Below are 17,717 nucleotides of genomic sequence, written 5' to 3'. Positions count from 1 at the left end.
CCCAGCACAAGCAAGCACCTCCACAGGAACTTTATTCACTCCTCTAGCCATGGTCTGTAGGGAAGAGGTTATGGGCCCCTCTTGGGAGGCACAGACTCTGTGCTGCTGGGGTCGTTCTCAGAGTCATCCATGGGTCTTGGCACAGGCTGGAACTTGAGCAAGACAGGCGGGGTGAAGATGGAGGCCTTCACAGGAGAGAGTGGTGTCTCTTCGGTCTTGGGGGAGCCACTACAAGCCGAGGTCCTGTGAAGGAGATAGCCAAGACATGTCCATGAGGTGGGATACTGGCACAAAGAGCCACCAGAAGTACACATAACAAAACCAGAGGCTATGGCATGGCTCTCAGGGCATTTCTACTTCCAGAACTCTCTCCCACGGATGGTTGTTCAGGCTGTTCACCGCAGCAATGTTTGTGATTGTGAAAACCTGGAAACCACCTAAACATTCATCTGGGAATGGCTAAAGGAACCATGGCTGCCATGTGGCAGGCTGTTCTGCAGCTGTTGGAAGGACTGAGGTAGGTCTGGAGACCCCAGCAAGTAATGATGCCCCAGTGATACGGTAGTGGAAAAATGCCAGCTGCTGGGAAGTACATGCAATATAATCCATGTGTTGGTTACAAAATTAACCAGTGTATTTGTGTGTGTGTGTGTTAGAAGGGTACACGTGAAACTCTTGTCAGTGGGACTCTGAGCAGGGGCCTCTTATATTTTACATACTCATTTCTCTATTACAAACTTTTCCCCATAGAACGTGTCCTGCTTTTGTAAACTTTTTAAAGCCAATTAAAAATACCCCAGTTTTGATGACAGCATCAGGAGAACACAGCTCACTCAGAAAGCAGTATGTAACAAGAGCCTAAAATTGTCCCCATCGGGGCAATGTTTCAACAAGCAAGAACAGTTGAGAAAATCTTCCATCCATACAATGGAGCACTGTGCATTTATTTTTGGTTAATATAAGTCTATTTCTAAGGACATGAGAAGAAACACATTCCACAGCTGGCTATGAAACTGCCCAACAGGACAGCCCCAATGAGGTAACAGACTACCAGACGTGTATAGATATGCATCTCCACAGGGAAAAGATATTCTATGCTAGTGCTGGTTATTTCTGGCAGTAGGAATAGGGGTGGTTTGGTATGGTTTTTCTTCTCCTTTGTGTGTGGTTTTCAGATTGTCCACAGTAAATATGTATTGTTTTAGAGTCTGGAAAAAAAAAAAAAAAAAGGCTTTTGAAAACTGTTCATACCATTTCCCTTATAATTCTGCTTCAGGAAAATCATCTGAAATTCAGGAATGGTTTAGCACATAAAATTTAATCCTCGTGGAAAAGGAACCAGAAATACTTCGTGTGTTCATGGAAGCCCCAAGTGGAGTTAAGTAAGGGACTGCACTATAGACAAAGGGTATCATACAGCCAGTGAAGCTTGACTTCAAAAGACCATGAAGGGGGGGGTGGGGTTATGGACATTGGGGAGGGTATGTGCTATGGAGTGCTGTGAAGTGTGTAAACCTGGCGATTCACAGACCTGTACCCCTGGGGATAAAAATATATGTTTATAAAAAATTAAAAATTAAAAAAAAAAAAACATGAAGAAGTAGACCTGTCCCCATGGCCTTAACGATGAGTGACAAAGGCAAGATAAAAAAAAAAAAAAAATGACATTGTCTAACTGAATCACACCTTTATAAAATGATGCCTAGAGAAATTTAGAAGGTATCTTGATAGCAATGCCCTGATAGCATCCAGCCCCAGTGCATGGCCCCATAATTCTGTGAGGATCTGGTAAGGCCAACGCCTCACTTTTACAGGTTGCTTCATGACAACACTGTGCGTGTTTGCTGACAACCCCTTCTCTGTCACCCAGCTGTCAGTCCCCTTCCTATCCCTTCATCCCACCTACTTCTGATCTGACTGCATAGCCTACTCCTTCCACTTAGACATAATTCATGAATCTACATGATCAGGTTTATAATTTTATGTCTGCATAATATTCCATAATTCAGTGAATGCACATTTAAGCTGTTTCCAGTTTTTCTTTTACATGACACTGCCCCAGACATTTTGGTACACAATCGCTTTTTTCTTTCCCTTCATTATCTCCTTGAGGCCAGCTTCCAGGACTGAAAATACCAGAGCAGGGATGCCTGGATAGCTCAGCTGGTTAAGCGTCTGCCTTTAACTCAGGTCATGATCCTGGTCATGATCCTGGTGTCCTGGGATGGAGCCCTATGTCGGGCTCCCTGCTCAGCGGGAAGCCTGCTTCTCTCTCTCTCTCTGCCACTCCCCCTGCTTGTGCTTTCTCTCTCTCAAATAAATAAAATCTTAAAACAACAAAGAATTTAAAAACATCTGTGGGTCCTGATGTTCTGATAAACTGCCTTTTGAAAGGACTAAGCTTACACTTTTGTGCTTCAAAAGACACCACCGAGAAAGTGGGAAGACAACCCACATAGTGGGAGGAAACATTTGCAGATCCTATGTCTGATAAGGGCCTTGTGTCTTTGGCAGCTGCTCAAGATACAGACTTACCATATGACCCAGCAATTCCACTCTTATGGGTATACCCAAGAAAACGGACAACCATGTCCTCACAGACACTTGGCCACAGTTGTTCCTAACAGTATTATTCACAAGAGCCAAAAAATGGAAACAACCCCAATGTCCATCAGCTCACGGACAGATAGAGAAAACGCGGTATTAGAGCCATACAATGGAATACCATTCCACCATAAGAAGAAAGTCAACCCATAGAAGGTACAGCACCAAAAGGGAACCCGGATGGAAACTATGACTTTTGGGTGATAATGATGTCAGTGCAGGCTCTTCCGTTGTTACCACACACATCACTCTGGAGCCGATGTTGTTCATGAGGGCAGCTGTGCACATACTGGGGGCAGGGGGCACATGGGAACTCTCGGTACTTTCCTATCAGTTTTGCCGTGAACCTGAAACTGCTCTAAAAAAGATTTGTCTTGGGTGCCTGGGTGGCTCAGTGGGTTAAGCCTCTGCCTTCGGCTCAGGTCATGATCTCAGGGTCCTGGAATCGAGGCCTGCATCAGGCTTCTCTGCTCAGCAAGGAGCCTGCATCCCCCTCTCTCTGCCTGCCTCTCTGCCTATTTGTGATGTCTCTCTCTCTCTCTGTCAAATAAATAAATAAAATCTTAAAAAAACAAAAATTTGTCTTAAAAAAGACATTTAAGAAACAGGAAATTCGTATGTTAACTCAAATTTAAATTTAAAAAATTTTAAATATTTTATTTATTTGACAGAGAGAGATCACAAGTAGGCAGAGAGGCAGGCAGAGAGAGAGGGGGAAGCAGGCTCCCGCTGAGCAGAGAGCCCGATATGGGGCTCAATCGCAGGACCCCGAGATCATGACTCGAGCTGAAGTCAGAAACAACCCACTGAGCCACTCAAGTGCCCCTACATAAAAATTTTTAAATTTTAAAAAAATTTTATTTAGTTATTTGACACAGAGAGAGAGAGAGAGTGCACACGCTGGTGGAGTAGCAGGCAGATGGAGAGGGAGAAGCAGGCTCAACCCCAAGCAAGGAGCCCAACATGGGGCTCGATCCCAGGATGCCAGGATCACGTCCCGAGCCAAAGGCAGTTGCCCAAACAACTGAGCCACCCAGGCACCCCTAAATACAAAAAATACAAAAAATAAAAAATAAATTATCCCCAAGGGTGCCTGGGTGGGTCAGCCAGTTAAACATCCAACTCTTGGTTTCAGCTCAGATCATAACCTCAGCCTTTTGAGATCAAGCCCTGCGTCAGGCTCCACGCTCAGTATAGAGTCTGCTTGAGATTCTCTCTCCCTCTCCCTCTCCCTTCCCTCCCACTACCACTCGCATGCATGCACTCACTCTCGCTCCAAAATAAATATAATCTTTAAAAATAAATAACTAAAAATAAATTATTCTGCCAACTCAAACAAACATACAAACAGGAAATTCGTAGCTAACACATGCTTTGACATGGATGAACCTTGCAAACGTTATGCTAAATCAAAGAAGCCAGTCGCGAAAGAGCGTGTTATTGTATGGTTTCATTTATATAAAATGTCCAGAACAGACAAATCCACAGAGAGTAGGTTAATGGCTGCCTAGGGCCAGGAGATGGAGGAACTGGGGTGGTGACAGCTAAGTGGTGCTAGGGTTTCTTGTTTGTTTTCTATTGTAGTAAAATATACATAAAAATTTATCATTTTAACAATTTCTGTGTGTACAATTCAGTGCCATTAGATACATTCACAATGTCCTGTGACCATCACCACTATTTCCAGAACTTTTTCATCCTCCCAAACAGAAACCATACCAATTAAGCAACAACCCACTTCCTTCTCCCAGTTCTTGGTAACCTCTCATCTACTTTGTCTTGAGGACTCTGGAACCATACAGTAATTTGTCCTCTCGTGCTGGCTTCTTTCACTTGTTTCAACATTCTGTTATATGGCTAGATCACATTTTGTTCATCTCAGATACACTTGGGTTGACTCCTCGTTTTGGCCACTGTGATGCTGGTGCTACGGAGATTCATGGGCAAGCATCTGAGTCTCTCTACTTGACTTCTTTCAGCCATATACCTGGGAGTGGAATTACTGGGTCATATGGCAATCCTACGCGCAACATTTTGGGGAACCACCATGCCTTTTTGCCATGGTGGCTGCCCCATTTTACATTCCCACCAGTCACATGCTAGAGTTCCAATTTCTCCCCATGCTCATCAACATGCCATTGATGTTAAGAGCCATCCTGGGGGGTGGGATGTGGTATTTCACTGTGTTCATTTGCATTTCCCTGATGTCTAGTGATGGGGAGCATCTTTTCCTGGGTTTATTGGCCATTTGTATGTCTTCCTTGAAGAAATGTCTATTTGAGGGGCGCCTGGGTGGCTCAGTGGGTTAAGCCGCTGCCTTCGGCTCAGGTCATGATCTCAGGGTCCTGGGATCGAGTCCCGCATCGGGCTCTCTGCTCAGCGGGGAGCCTGCTTCCTTCTCTCTCTCTGCCTGCCTCTCAGTGTACTTGTAATTTCTCTCTGTCAAATAAATAAATAAAATCTTTAAAAAAAAAAAAAATAAAAAAAAAAATAAAAAAAAAAAGAAATGTCTATTTGAGTCCTTTGCCCATTTTCTGGAATGGGTTTTTTATTGTTGATTTACAAATCTTTTCTCCCATTCTATGGGTTGTCTTTTCACTCCCTTCTTTTGGACATGATGGAAATGTTCTAAAATTGGACAGTGGGCATGTTTGCACAAATGTGAATACAGAAAAGGCCACTAAAGTGTACATTTTAAATGGGTGAATTCATATATACTAGGCAAATTATCTCAAAGACCTTTTAACAGGAAAAAGCCAGTATATAGTATTTTCACAACAAAAATGATTCTCTTCCTAAAGCCCTTACAGCACTGGATTCTCTTCACTTGGGTTTTTTTTTTTTTTTTCTTTTTTTAAGATTTTATTTACTTATCTTTTAGACAGAGAGAGCAAGAGGGAGAACAGCAGGCAGAGGCAGAAGCAGGCTCCCTGCTGAGCAAGGAGTCCAATATGGGACTTGATCCCAGGGCCCTGAGATCATAACCTGAGCCGAAGGCAGACACACAACTCACTGAGCCACCCACGAGTCCCTACCTGCGGCTTTTTTTTTTTTTTTAAGATTTTATTTATTCATTTGACAGACGAAAGTCACAAGTAGGTGGAGAAGCAGGCAGAGAGAGAGAGAGGAGGAAGCAGGCTCCCCACCAAGCAGAGAGCCCGATGCGGGGCTTGATCCTAGGACTCTGGGACCATGACCTGAGCTGAAGGCAGAGGCCTCAACCCACTGAGCCACCCAGGCGCCCCTACCTGGGGCTTTTTGATAGGCAGAGAACACACATCCTAGCAACCTCAACATGTACATCTTTCATTACTAAGGAAACCAAAAACATATTTAAAGGTTTGTTTACACTTTGGGTGTCTACGTGAATAAACATTCCATCAACTAAATTTAGAATCATCTCTGGGGCACCTGGGTGGCTCAGTGGGTTAAAGCCTCTGCCTTTGGCTCAGGTCTTGATCTCAGGGTCCTGGGATCGAGCCCCGCATCGGGCTCTCAGCTCAGCAGGGAGCCTACTTCCCCACTATCTGCCTGTTGTGGTCTCTTTCAAATAAATAAATAAAAAAAAAAATAGAATCATCTCTACAGAACTGTGCAGGTTTCTCACATGATAAGTCATTTGCATTCTCACTCACTGCTAGTGGGAATCCATAATGGTACAACCACTTCAGTCGTTTCTTTAAAATGACAGCAGGAAGCCTGCTTCCCTACTCTCTCTCTGCCTCCTTGTGGTCTCTCTCTTTCAAATAAATAAATAAAATCTTAAAAAAAAAATAGAATCATCTCTACAGAACTATGCAAGTTTCTTACATGGTAAGTCATTTTTTGTGTTCTCACTCACTGCTAGCGGGAATCCATAATGGCACAACCACTTCAGTCGTTTCTTTAAAATGAAACATATGGGGCGCCTGGGTGGCTCAGTGGGTTAAGCCACTGCCTTCGGCTCAGGTCATGATCTCAGGGTCCTGGGATCGAGTCCCGCATCGGGCTCTCTGCTCAGCAGGGAGCCTGCTTCCCTTCCTCTCTCTCTGCCTGCTTCTCTGCCTACTTGTGATCTCTCTCTGTCAAATAAATAAATAAAATCTTAAAAATAAAATAAAATAAAATAAAATGAAATGAAACATATGATCACCATGTGCTCTGGCCATCCTGCTCCTTGGTAAGAGAGTTGAAAACTTTTGTCCATACCAAAACTTGGAAGCAACCAAGATGTCCTCCAGCAGCTGGATGGATAAACTAGTGTACCCAGTTATTCAGTGCCGAAAAGGAACGAGCCAGCCACGAGAAGACATGGAGGAACCGTACATGAAAGAAACCCATCTGGAATGGCTATATACTGTACGATTCCAAGTATGTAATATCCTGGCAAAGGTAAAATCATGGAGACAGTAAAAAGATCAGTGGTAGTCAGCGGTTAAGGGGGAGGGAGGGAAGAACGGCTGGAGCCTGGAGGACTTTGAAGGCAAGCAAGCTATTCTGCAGGACACTATGATAGGGGACACCTGTCAGTATACATTTGTCCAAACCCATAGAACATACAACACCAAGAGTGAGCCCAAACATATGGACTCTGGGTGATGATGTGTCAATGTAGGTTCATCAGTTGTAAGGTAGGAGATGTTGATAGTCCGGGGGAGGGGGGGAGGTCTGTGCCTGAGTAGGGGGAGGGGGATCTGAGAACTCTCAGCACTTTTCCAGTTGGCTGTGAATATAGAACTCCTCTAAAAAATAGCTATTAAAAAAAAAATCATCTGATGCAATGAAGGAGCCAATCTACGTACATACTTTGAAATAACACTCCACGGAATGCCATGGGAAATACTCACCACCACCATAAATGTCGAAAACAGGTGATTAAAACAAACAAACAAACCACATATTCGGTAAACCCCTGCTTTGCGTAAACCTTAGGGCTACCCACAGTCGATGGAATCGTTCCCTTTCTGGTGCATCTTTGAGCTCCTTGTTGCCCGTTCTCAGCATTTACACACTCTAGGAAGGGGGAGTGACTTTTCCAGCACCCGATTACATTAGGGCCCTTTCAGGAAATGCGAAGGGCCACCACGCAGAATGTTTTTTGGCTCTCATGTACACTGCCATGATGCCATCCCACCCCAGAGAGGCTCAGAGGCACGCTTACCAGGGGAAGCCAGGGCAGTGGAGCTTGTGCGCACTGTTTCCAGCCAGGTACGAGAAATGGAAGCCTCCGGGATTGAGGACCAAGGGGGTCAGATCAACCATATGTCTGCAAGGCAGGGTGAGGAGGGGAGCATCAGCTCTGGACTCCTCCTGGGCAGGCCCTCCCACAGGGACTCCCGGGCGCAGAGCAGACCTCTATGAGCCTTGACCCCGTCCCTATAAAATGGGGATAACTCCTCCTCAGGACTGTGGTGAGGATGAACAAGGTAGGGAAAAATGGGAGCCAAGCACGGCCCACAACGTGCTCCCTAAAATGCTCTTTTCATTTGCCCTGAGCCTAGAATCCATTCCTTCCACCTCTTTGGGTTCGATGATAGGCCAGCCCAGTTCAGTTTCACTTCTGACCTTGCAACCTCCAACTTCTCCATCTGCAGGAAATAAGGGAAATCTTAGGATAAGTTTGGGGGCTTCATGGGGAAGAAAAACACCTTATACAAGAACTAGAGAAACGATGTGACTGTCACTCATTCAGCAAGTGCATCGGGGTCCTCCTTAGTGCCCACCTCAAGCTTGGTGTTAAGAGGGACAGGATGGGGGAGCTGGGAACGGAGAGAGGATGAGGAGGCTGCCTGGCTTGAGAGTGAGAGATATGCAGGGGCCAGGAGAGGGCAGTGGTTAGGAAGGCACTGCAGAGGCACTTAAAGAGAGTGGGAAGGAGAACACCAGCCATGAAGTGGGACAGGCGTGAGGCTGGAGATGTTGGGGGTGTGGCAGCCATGGTTCTCCACCTGTCCTTTAGGCCCCCCAAGATTCTGCCCCATGGCAGCTGCCTTGTTCAGCAGGTAAAACTCCATGCCTCCAACCCTTCAACTGGACCAGACCCCTTTTCTCTGCTTTATCTATCAACATTCTACCCAAAATTTAGCCTCCAGACAGCATTGTGCCGCTTAAAAACAAAGTTCTGACAGTCACTGCCGTGGGCCCAGGAGAGCCTCGGAGTTGGCTCTGAGCACAGGGGCGGAGGCTGCCTCTCCCAGGGCCACACAGAATGAGGGATGAGCTCACTGACCGACTTGGTGGGCAGTGGAGGGAAAGGACCAAAGACCCTAGGCATAGTGTAGACGGGAGGCGATGGGGCCACCACGGAGGCCATGGTGGTGGCGGGTGACGGCAGTGGGGGAGGTGACAGCAGGGCTGGTGGCAGGCATGGGGAGGTTGATCGGTCTCTCAAGAGGATGGGTTCTGGTTTCTTCAGTTTTGGCTTTCTTCTCTTCTTCTTGGCATCTGTAACAAAAGGGACCAATGAGGACCTCCGCCGTGGCCAGAGCAGGGCAGAGCAGAGGTTGAACAATGGTGTAGGCTCTTCACAAGCTTCCTCCCACAAAGGGCACCATGTAAGAACATCCAGAGCCACTGCTGACAAGAACCAACATATACCATCCCACTGACCCACAGATAACCCCACAAGGAAAGGGTATTTTTGTCTGTCTCTCTCACACAAGCAGAACTGGAAGCTCCCACTGTACAAAGCCCAGGCAAGACCCACACCCTGATGGGCTGATTTCAAGGCCAGAGTCTGAGGGGATAGAACAGAGTACTGCCCTCTAGGAAGGCTGGGCTTGTCCCAAGCAGGTCAGTCTGCTGCCTCCCCCAAACCTTGTGGAAAGCTCCTGATTTACCCAGGAGGTATCCAGGCCCTGGAAGGTGAGTTCACCAGCTACACCCAGCACCAGGGCCATCCTGGGGGTGTGCAAAGGCCCTCTCCTCTGTAAGGAAATCCTTCTGTAGAAGTGGGCTCAGGGAGAAAGTCTTTGAGTAACAGGACTCTGGGGCCCGCCCCCTCTACTATTTCCACGTTAGGTTTTCTTCCTATATTCTGTGAGTCTGAGTATTTCTACTGGACACCAGCAAGTATGAACAAGTGCCTCATACAGCTCAGTGAAAGGGCTCATCTAGGGGCGTCTGGGTGGCTCAGTGGGTTAAAGCCTCTGCCTTCAGCTCAGGTCATGGTCCCAGGGTCCTGGGATCGAGCCCTGCAATGGGCTCTTTGCTCAGCAGGGAGCCTGCTTCCCTTCCCCTCTCTCTGCCTGCCTCTCTTTATATATTTATTTATTTATAAATAAATAAATAAATAAAATCTTGGGGGGGAAAAAAAAAAGAAAGAAAGGGCTCATCTAGAATGATGATCACTACCACCGTGAGCACTAACCTGGAGGCAAAGAGCCCAAGCCCTAGAGCAACCCATACCTGAATTCCACTCTAGACTCTACTACTTACTATGTGACACTGTTGTCACAATGTTCGCTAACCTCCCTGGGCCTCTATGTTCTCATCTGTAAAATGAGTTTAATAGCATGGACACTTCCTCGGGAGGCTGTGTGAGAGCTTACACATCCTGTGGGCCCATCAGATGAAATGTGGAGCACTCACACTGAGCATCATGGAAAGTGAAAGATCCAGGTAAGCTGGGCCTCCTGATACAATGAAGAAAGCCACTCCACCACTAGCTAGTGTATCACTGAGGGCAAATGCACCACAAGAACTGAAACTGCATCTGATCAAGGTTTTAGAGCAAATGCCCAAGAAATACAGGGAGAAGGGGACAAGACAAATGACACCAGGGGACCCTAACAACAGATATAAATCCAGTGAGCGCAATGTCCCAAAGGACAACACAGTTCTTCAAGTTGATGGCATGGGGAGAGTAAGGGGAGAGCATCCCACTTCAAACGGACTCCAACAGACATGGCCATCCCTCACTTGGCATCCCTATGTGGTCACTAGTGTGACCCCCTTTCATTTCACCCTCACAAGTGTGCCAACATGGACACGAAGTACATGGCCATCCTAGTGAAAAGGAACCTCAAAGGACCTAACACCCAAATATTAAGTATCAGCTAATATTAAGAAATTGTTGTTGGGTGCCCGGGTGGCTCAGTCGGTTAAGCATCTGCCTTCAGCTGGGGTAGTGATCTCAGGGTCCAGGGATGGAGCCCCATATCAGGCTCCCTGCTCCATGGGGAGACTGCCTTTCCTTCTTCCTCTGCCCCTCCCCCTGCTCCTGCAAGCGTGTGCTCTCTCCATCAAATACATAAATAAATAAATCTTAAAAAAAAAAAAAAGAAATTGTCAACATCTAGGTAACATCGTAATTATAAAATGTCTTTTAACATATCAAAAAGCACGCTAAAGGATCCAAGATTACAATAATGTCTGAGATTTCTCCCAAAACGCTCCAGAAAAAGGGGGGGAACAGAGCCCAAAGCAAGCATGGCAAGATGGGGATACTTGCTGAAGCTGAAGGGTGGCTGGTCCCTGAGTGTTCCCTGTGGTCTCCAGTTTTGTATATGTTCGTTTTCCTAATACTTCAAAAATTAACACCAAATTTAAAAAAAAAAAAAAAGTACCAAGCAGAGAACCAGGGATAAGGGAACCTGAGTCAGGTTTCCTGGGTTACTGAAGTCTGGCAGGGGCTGAACCTCACCCTGGGAGTAGAGGTGCACGCGGTGGATCCCCCTCTTCAGCTGCTCTAGGCGCTGGTGCATCTCCAGGGTACCCATGCTGTTGCAACAATTCAGCTCCCCTTGAACTGCGCAGAAGAACTTGGCCTACGACAAACGGAGAGGCAGAGCAGGAGCAGGCCAGACAGGTGAGCCGCCTGCCGGCTGCACTCCCCAAGCTGGGCAGCCTGGGCTTCAGGAAGAACCCCACCCTGTAGTTTCAGCTAGGCCCGAGGGCTCCCACCCCAACCCAACCCACCCCCAATCACCTACCCTCGGAAGAGGAGCAGGAGCGGTGCGAGCACCCGCCCTCGTGGTCACCACCCCGCCTCCCCCCTTGCAGCCCCGCCGGCTCGCACCCAGAGGAAGGAGAGGAGCCCGCGCCCCTCGTACTCGGCCAGCTTGCCCTTGCGCACCACCCTCTCGGCCAGCGCGGGGTTGCGGTCGATGCTGCGGAAGAGGCGGCGCAGCGAGCGCTCCGTGTAGGTGGCCGCCTGCCTCTCGAAGTCCTCCTCGGAGATGAGCTGGCAGAAGGTCACACTCTGGGGTAACTCGCTGTCGAACTCGTCCAGGACCTCCATCCCAGAGGGGCTGCAGGCGGCCCGGGCGGCCTGGGGGCGGAGCGGCCGTCGGGGCGGGGCCACCGAGCCTCCAAACGCGGCGACCCCCCGCACCCCAGCTCGCCTCCGACCGTTGGGGAAAAAGGGCAGGTCCAAGGGGCAGGGATCGGGTCGCTGTGGGCGGCGGGGGCCCGTCGGGGCGGGGACCGCAGGGGACTCACCTGCTCGCTGCCCCACAGCCGCCGCTCGGACGCAGCCTCCCTCCGCGTGCAGCCGCCACCGCCCCGACCGCTCTAGCCAATCCCACCCCCGGAGCTGGCGAGCGGAGGGGCCAATCGGCTGAAGGCGGCCGCACGTGACAATGCCCCCCACCCCCGCTCTGGGCATGCGCTCTGAAACCTTCGACGGGGCAAACGCCGCCGCGCTCCGCGGAGGCCGCATCCCTCTGGTGTGTTGCAGACCTTGATCCGGGAGCTGGCGGTGGCCGCGCTAGGAACATGGCCAGCAGCCATACTCTTCAAACTTTAAGGCTCTCCCCCCTCCCCATTCCGCCTGCTCGCTCTCCCTCCTTGAGGTCTGTAGACAACACCCCAAGGGCTTCTTCACTCAGTCCCTAACTCTTCTACTCAGACTTCACTCTCCTTCTCCTGATTTACTCTCCAGCATTAAACCCAGCCCTCCCCAGCTTCTGTCTTTTCTCTTCCCCTGTATAACCACTCGTTTACTCTGTACTCGCAGTTGCCTCTTCACCAGCATCTCCAGCTGCTCCTGACGCATTTGAGAAGGTCCCATCCTCGCGGTACCAGCTGGGTCGATCCTACTCCACTTTTTGGTCCCAATTCGAAGCTGACTTAACTCTAACCGGCGTCTCAGGCTTAGACCTCCCTTGAATTCCAAAACCACATCCCAGTTTTGGCTGGAGACGTTTCTTGGGCGTCTCATGCTGAACATACACCCACTTTGGCATACAGCTTCTTCCCTCCCAACCCCAAACCGGCTTCTCTCCTCCCTCTCCTACTAGGTCGGCGATGTCACCACCATCCACCGCAGCCACACTGATAAGGGGGTCCATCCTGGATCGCTTCCTCTCTGTCACCTTCCAAACCCCTTCACCCCCATCAACCTGAGATCCATGGAGTGTATCTGAGAAGTCTAAAGAAAATTTTCACCCCCCACTACCAAACCACCACCCTCTAGGTTCTGTTGTCCCCGACATAGGAGATGGCCCTCACTTCCTCCCACTTTGAGGTCAGAGAGCAACCAAGGAGGAAACAACCAAAGAGGAAAAAAACTTTAGCCTAGGGGCGCAAACAGATATGATACACATGGGTTCAAATCTTCATTGTACTTCCTGATGCCGTGTGACTTAAAGACTTTGAAATATATGTGCCTTTTTATATACAGCACAAGTAACCTCTGAGGGGTCAAGCAGACTCCTAATTAGTCCCCCCACCATGTTAATGCTAATAATACTTCACACTTCACGTACTTTTTTTTTTTTTTTAAGTTGTATTGGTCCCCTCCTCTGTGCCAGGCACTGCCCAGAGAGATATAAAAAGGGACATTGTCCCTGCCCTCAGGGCTCCCAGTCTGATGAGGACTTCAGCCACAATGAGAAATTTCAATCTAGCAGGCTCTGCTGGAGGGATACTGGATGCTGTGGAGCCCAAGAAAGGCTTTCCCTGGGAGGGAACATTTGAGCAAAGCCCTGAGTTCACAAGCATCCCCCGGCAGGGGCCAGAGACATCTGTATGAGGGTCTCCAGCCAGTGCGTGCAAAATCTGCACAGAAATAAGGATGGCCACCACCAGCCATGGATGCCCGGTCTTTTACCCTCTCCCCAGGGTAGGGGTGAAGCTGACATCTTGATGTGCTTAGCCAGGGGTGAGGGGTACTCCCAAATGCCCATCTGGAAACCTAGGCCTCCTCTCAAAGGCGGCAGGCTTGAATGACTGTCCCTGGGCACACAAAAGCCTTTTGCATTGCGGTAGGTCCTGATGGAGGAGGTGACCTTGCAGGCACACCTGGGGCCTGGCTCCTTGGCAATCCCCCTAATTGTAGCTGTTGGGATGGGCATGCCAGGCACCTCTTGGTCCCTCCTGCAGTCTCAGGGCAGCATACCTCCCTGTAAGAGAACAAGCTGGCATGGTTGATGGGTATCACCTAGGGGCTTCATGGCCCAAGTCCACCCACCCACCCCACATAGTGCTGTTGCTAAGAACCCAGGAGAATGTTCTCTCCAGAGTCTGACCTTCCCCAAGCCCTCAAGGAGGGCGGGGTGTAGTCCGCCTGTGCATGGTCAAAGTTGAGCTGGGTCTGAGCCAGGCAACACAGTGGGTCTCCACTTCTCCACAAGGACCTGACCAAAGCTGAAGTCCCAGTCTTAACCAGGGAGTTGGTGTGGAAAGATCTTCAAAGCAGAGCTTTTCTGAATCCGGGGCCTCTGCCCCTGCTACTGTCCAGCCATAACCCAGAAGGAGAATTTGTGGGAGGATCCCCCAGCTCTGCACTCACCTAGTCCTCTGATGGAGGGGTCAGTCCCGTTCCACACCTACTCCTCACTGCTAGCAAGCGGACTGAGGCAGCAAAACTCCCTCCCTTCAGGCGCTATGGGTGTTGGGCTAGGCCTGACCGATGCCCTTTCATCATTGCACTGCTTCCCAGCGGCCCACAGTAGTGCAACAGGGAAAGAGTGTCAGGCAGGCCTGCCAGCGCCTCTCCCGGTGGTGGTCTGTGAGGATCTGAGACCTGGAATGCAGGCCCACTGGGGTGGGGCTTCGGCCTGGGGGGAAGGGTGCCCTCTGACCCTAGAGGCCCAGGCCTGGCCAGGATCTCAAGTTTCCATGGAGAAGGGAGCGAGGCCAGGGATGGGGGGGAGGGGAGGTCCTGTAGGCCCAAGGGGCCCATCCTGGGGAGGGGGTTGATAGTGTGGGGAAGGGGGGTTTCCCAAGGCTGGTCCCAGATGCTTTGACAATATCATTGCACTGCTTCTCAGAGCACAGTAGTGCAACCTCGTCAGAGCACCTGAGGCCAGCAGGAGGGACCCCCCACAGTCCCCAATAAGCCCAGAGCGGGAAGCTCAACCGTGGGTGGGTGGGTGGGTGGGGCTAGATGCCCAGTCCTGGACCTCAAGGCGGGGAGGGTTTCGGCAAGGCTGCGGTCCTAGAGGTCGTCAGAAGGTCCTGGACCCTCCCCAGCACGCTCCACATTGCGGTGCGGGAGAGACCCCAGACGGAGGGGTAGCTCCAACCCAGGAGCGGGAGCGGACGGGGGAGGGGGCAAACACACAAAGGAGAGGGACCCGCGCTCCGCCGCAGTCCCAAGCCCACTCCCTCAGGGAGCCAGAGTGGGTACAACCCGACGACCCTACGGCCTCATTCGGTCTGCGGCTTCGAGAGGAGGGTGGACCCATTCCGAACGGCGCGCCCCTGCCGGCTCAGGCCCCCATCCCTGGCCCCTAGCCCCAACTTGGGTTCCAGTCCTAAAGATTCTCTGCCTGGCGGCCCAGAGCGAAGCAAAGGAACAAGGAAGGCTTCCCGCCCTTCTGGAGTCCCCTGCACGGACAGGGCGCCCGGGGTCCGGGCTGCGCCCCTCTGCACAGTCCCGCCCGGTAGGGCCGCTCTGCCGGTGCCCTCCACCTCGGACCCTGCTACTTACGCGGCGGGACTCCCCTTCCAAACCAGGCCGGGGGCAGGACGCGGAAGGTTAGCGAGAGAAAGGTCCTGGCGGTTGGTCGCCCCCGTCGTCACCATCAGGACGACCCCGCACCTCGTGGCGCCCTCTCGCTAGCCGGCTCCATCTTTAACCCGCTGACAGTCGGTGGGGCCCGGCCCCCGGCTTCTTAGCATAACGCCTCACTCATTGGCCGGAGCCGGCGCGGGGCTTCGCCTCCTGCACGCCTATTGGCTAAAGCCGGAGCGATTTCAAAATAGCCTCCGGGTTCCGATTGGCCGGGAGCGGGCCAAGTCCCCGGCTCCGTGGTTTTAACAATGAGTACTACAAACACTTTCTCCCCATTCATAACTTATCAAAAGGAATTTTGCCCGCCTTTTCTCAGCTCCAGTCTCCGCGAGTTTAATACCGGCGCCGGCAAGAGCGCTTGGAAGCCCGGAGGGGGGCGCCGTCCACGCAGCTGAGCCCACTGGGAAGAGGCCTGCGATCCTGGGAGAATGCCCGAAACCTCTGTCTAGTTCTCTGTGGAGCAGGGCCTCGGGCTGCTTCATTTTGCGTTTTGATATCTCTCCTTGTGCTTCCCGAACAAGATGCTCGGCTGCAGTGGGCTTCCCTGCTAGGGTAGCCCCCGCTCCGCACCCAACCCCACCTCATCCCTGGCTTGACCTGGAGCCACCCGGTTAGGCCTGAGCTGCAGAGACCTGGTCCTGGAGCCAGTGAAGCCTTGTGGATCTGTGGGAGGTGCGGGGAAGAGGGTGTTGGCTTGAGTCCCCCGCAATTATTATCCACTTTGTGGAAACGCATTAAGAGCCTGCCCAGAGCTGATGACCCAGAAAGATATACACCGTTCAGCCCTCACACAGCTGCAGTGTGTGTGTGTGTGTGTGTGTGTGTGTGTGTGTGTGTGTGTGTTGTGTAGGGGCGTTACTTAGACTATAGTGCATCGCTGCCTGCCCCCCCCACCCCATTTTATTCTCTCAGTCCAATGGCGGAGAGCAAATGTTTCTGAGGCAGGTACAGCTGGGTTGAAACTTTATACCACCCAGCTGTCTCATCTGCAAAATTAAGACAATTGATCCTGCTTCATAGAATTGTTGCCAGGAGCAAATGAGATGCTGTATAAATCGTTGGCCAAGTGCCTGACACTTAGTGTTCAGGAAATGGGTGCTCTGCTGCTGCAATTTAATTTTTGGTCTTGTCCTGCATTCTGCCTGGAGCCATCTTAAGTGTTCCTACGGCTTCAGTCTTGGTTCCCCAAGAATTCCTACGTGCTGTACAGTTTGATTCTGCTACTCATCTAGGCATACTGCAATCATGTCGCGGGGCAGGTGAGTGATGGGAGAGGAGCTTAAACTTGTAGACAGTGGTTGAGGGGTTTGGCAGGAGAGGAGTCAGAAGGCCTGTGTTTGACCAGAGCAGGAGCTCATGGATTGAGAGGGTGGGCCAGTAATGGTCCAGAGCCTACAGTGACTTCCCAACAAGTCTCACAATTGGCTAGAGCTTTTCTCACACCCCCATAAGACCAGTGGATTTCTCACCTGTAAGGTGCTCTGCCCACACTCCTCCAAGCCCCTTCCCACCAGCTGCTATCCCCCACTTCTCCTTGGGCTCTTGTGTTCTCATTCAGGAAAGTGAGCAGGTTACTTAAATCCCTCCCCTCCTACATAAACAGCCCCACATAGGCCATGTTAGCAAGTTCAGGAATCCTGTAGTCCTCCTCATAACCTCTAGAGGTCACCTACGCACCAGCAAAACTGTTCCCTTCCATTATTAGGGCCCTCCTGTTTAGCGTTCCTACCTTTAAGTTACAAAGCTTTGCCTGCCAAAATTGTGCCTCTCCTTCCAGGAAGCCTTCTCAGATCTCTGCAGGCAGCAGTTCTTTGTGATTACCTTCCCTTGCAAATCCTTTCAAAGTTTTGTTATCTCCTTAGCACCCTGGAAAGTTGTAGTGGGGGCTTGAGATGCCACATTGCCCAGGCAGGCTAGGGTGTGAGGCCTTAAAGCAAAGGTTCATGAAGCTCAGGGGCTAGGGAACTGGGGTCACCTGCCATCAGACCATGTAAAGGTGGAGAGAGTTGTTGTCTTGGCAGTGTTAGAGTACCTGAAAGAGCATCAAGGTGTGGATGAGTTGAGCTGTCATTCCATGCTGGAGACAAGAGGTTTTGCACTAAGGAAGAAATGGTGAACCAGGTCGAGGAAGCCAGCACCTCCTGGTCACCCCGAGGATTACAGCAAAACACGA

At 50.6% G+C, this 17,717-nt stretch overlaps 1 protein-coding gene across 6 annotated transcripts; it reads right to left on the bottom strand.

Moving 5' to 3' along the window:
* Nucleotides 1-15: 15 nt before the first annotated feature.
* On the bottom strand, nucleotides 16-14,275 carry LOC116571898. 6 transcript variants are annotated; one of them, XM_032310390.1, is made up of 7 exons: nucleotides 12,025-14,275; nucleotides 11,517-11,854; nucleotides 11,228-11,351; nucleotides 8,813-9,027; nucleotides 8,101-8,171; nucleotides 7,745-7,849; nucleotides 16-243 (listed from the first exon to the last, which is right to left on the bottom strand). In XM_032310390.1, exons 1-7 carry the CDS (start codon nucleotides 12,242-12,244, stop codon nucleotides 69-71), a joined length of 1,248 nt encoding a protein of 415 aa, XP_032166281.1. In that variant the 5' UTR covers nucleotides 12,245-14,275; the 3' UTR covers nucleotides 16-68. The 6 variants fall into 6 exon arrangements, 5 of the variants coding, with proteins under 5 accessions (XP_032166281.1, XP_032166283.1, XP_032166282.1 ...); XM_032310392.1 differs by having other exon boundaries at nucleotides 11,637-11,854; XM_032310391.1 differs by having other exon boundaries at nucleotides 11,517-11,767.
* Nucleotides 14,276-17,717: the final 3,442 nt, after the last annotated feature.

Source organism: Mustela erminea, chromosome 13 (genome assembly GCF_009829155.1).
Source record: "Mustela erminea isolate mMusErm1 chromosome 13, mMusErm1.Pri, whole genome shotgun sequence".
Lineage (NCBI taxonomy): Eukaryota > Metazoa > Chordata > Mammalia > Carnivora > Mustelidae > Mustela > Mustela erminea.
The sequence above is the reverse complement of the archived record's forward strand: the minus strand, read 5'-3'. Positions and strand labels throughout refer to the sequence as shown.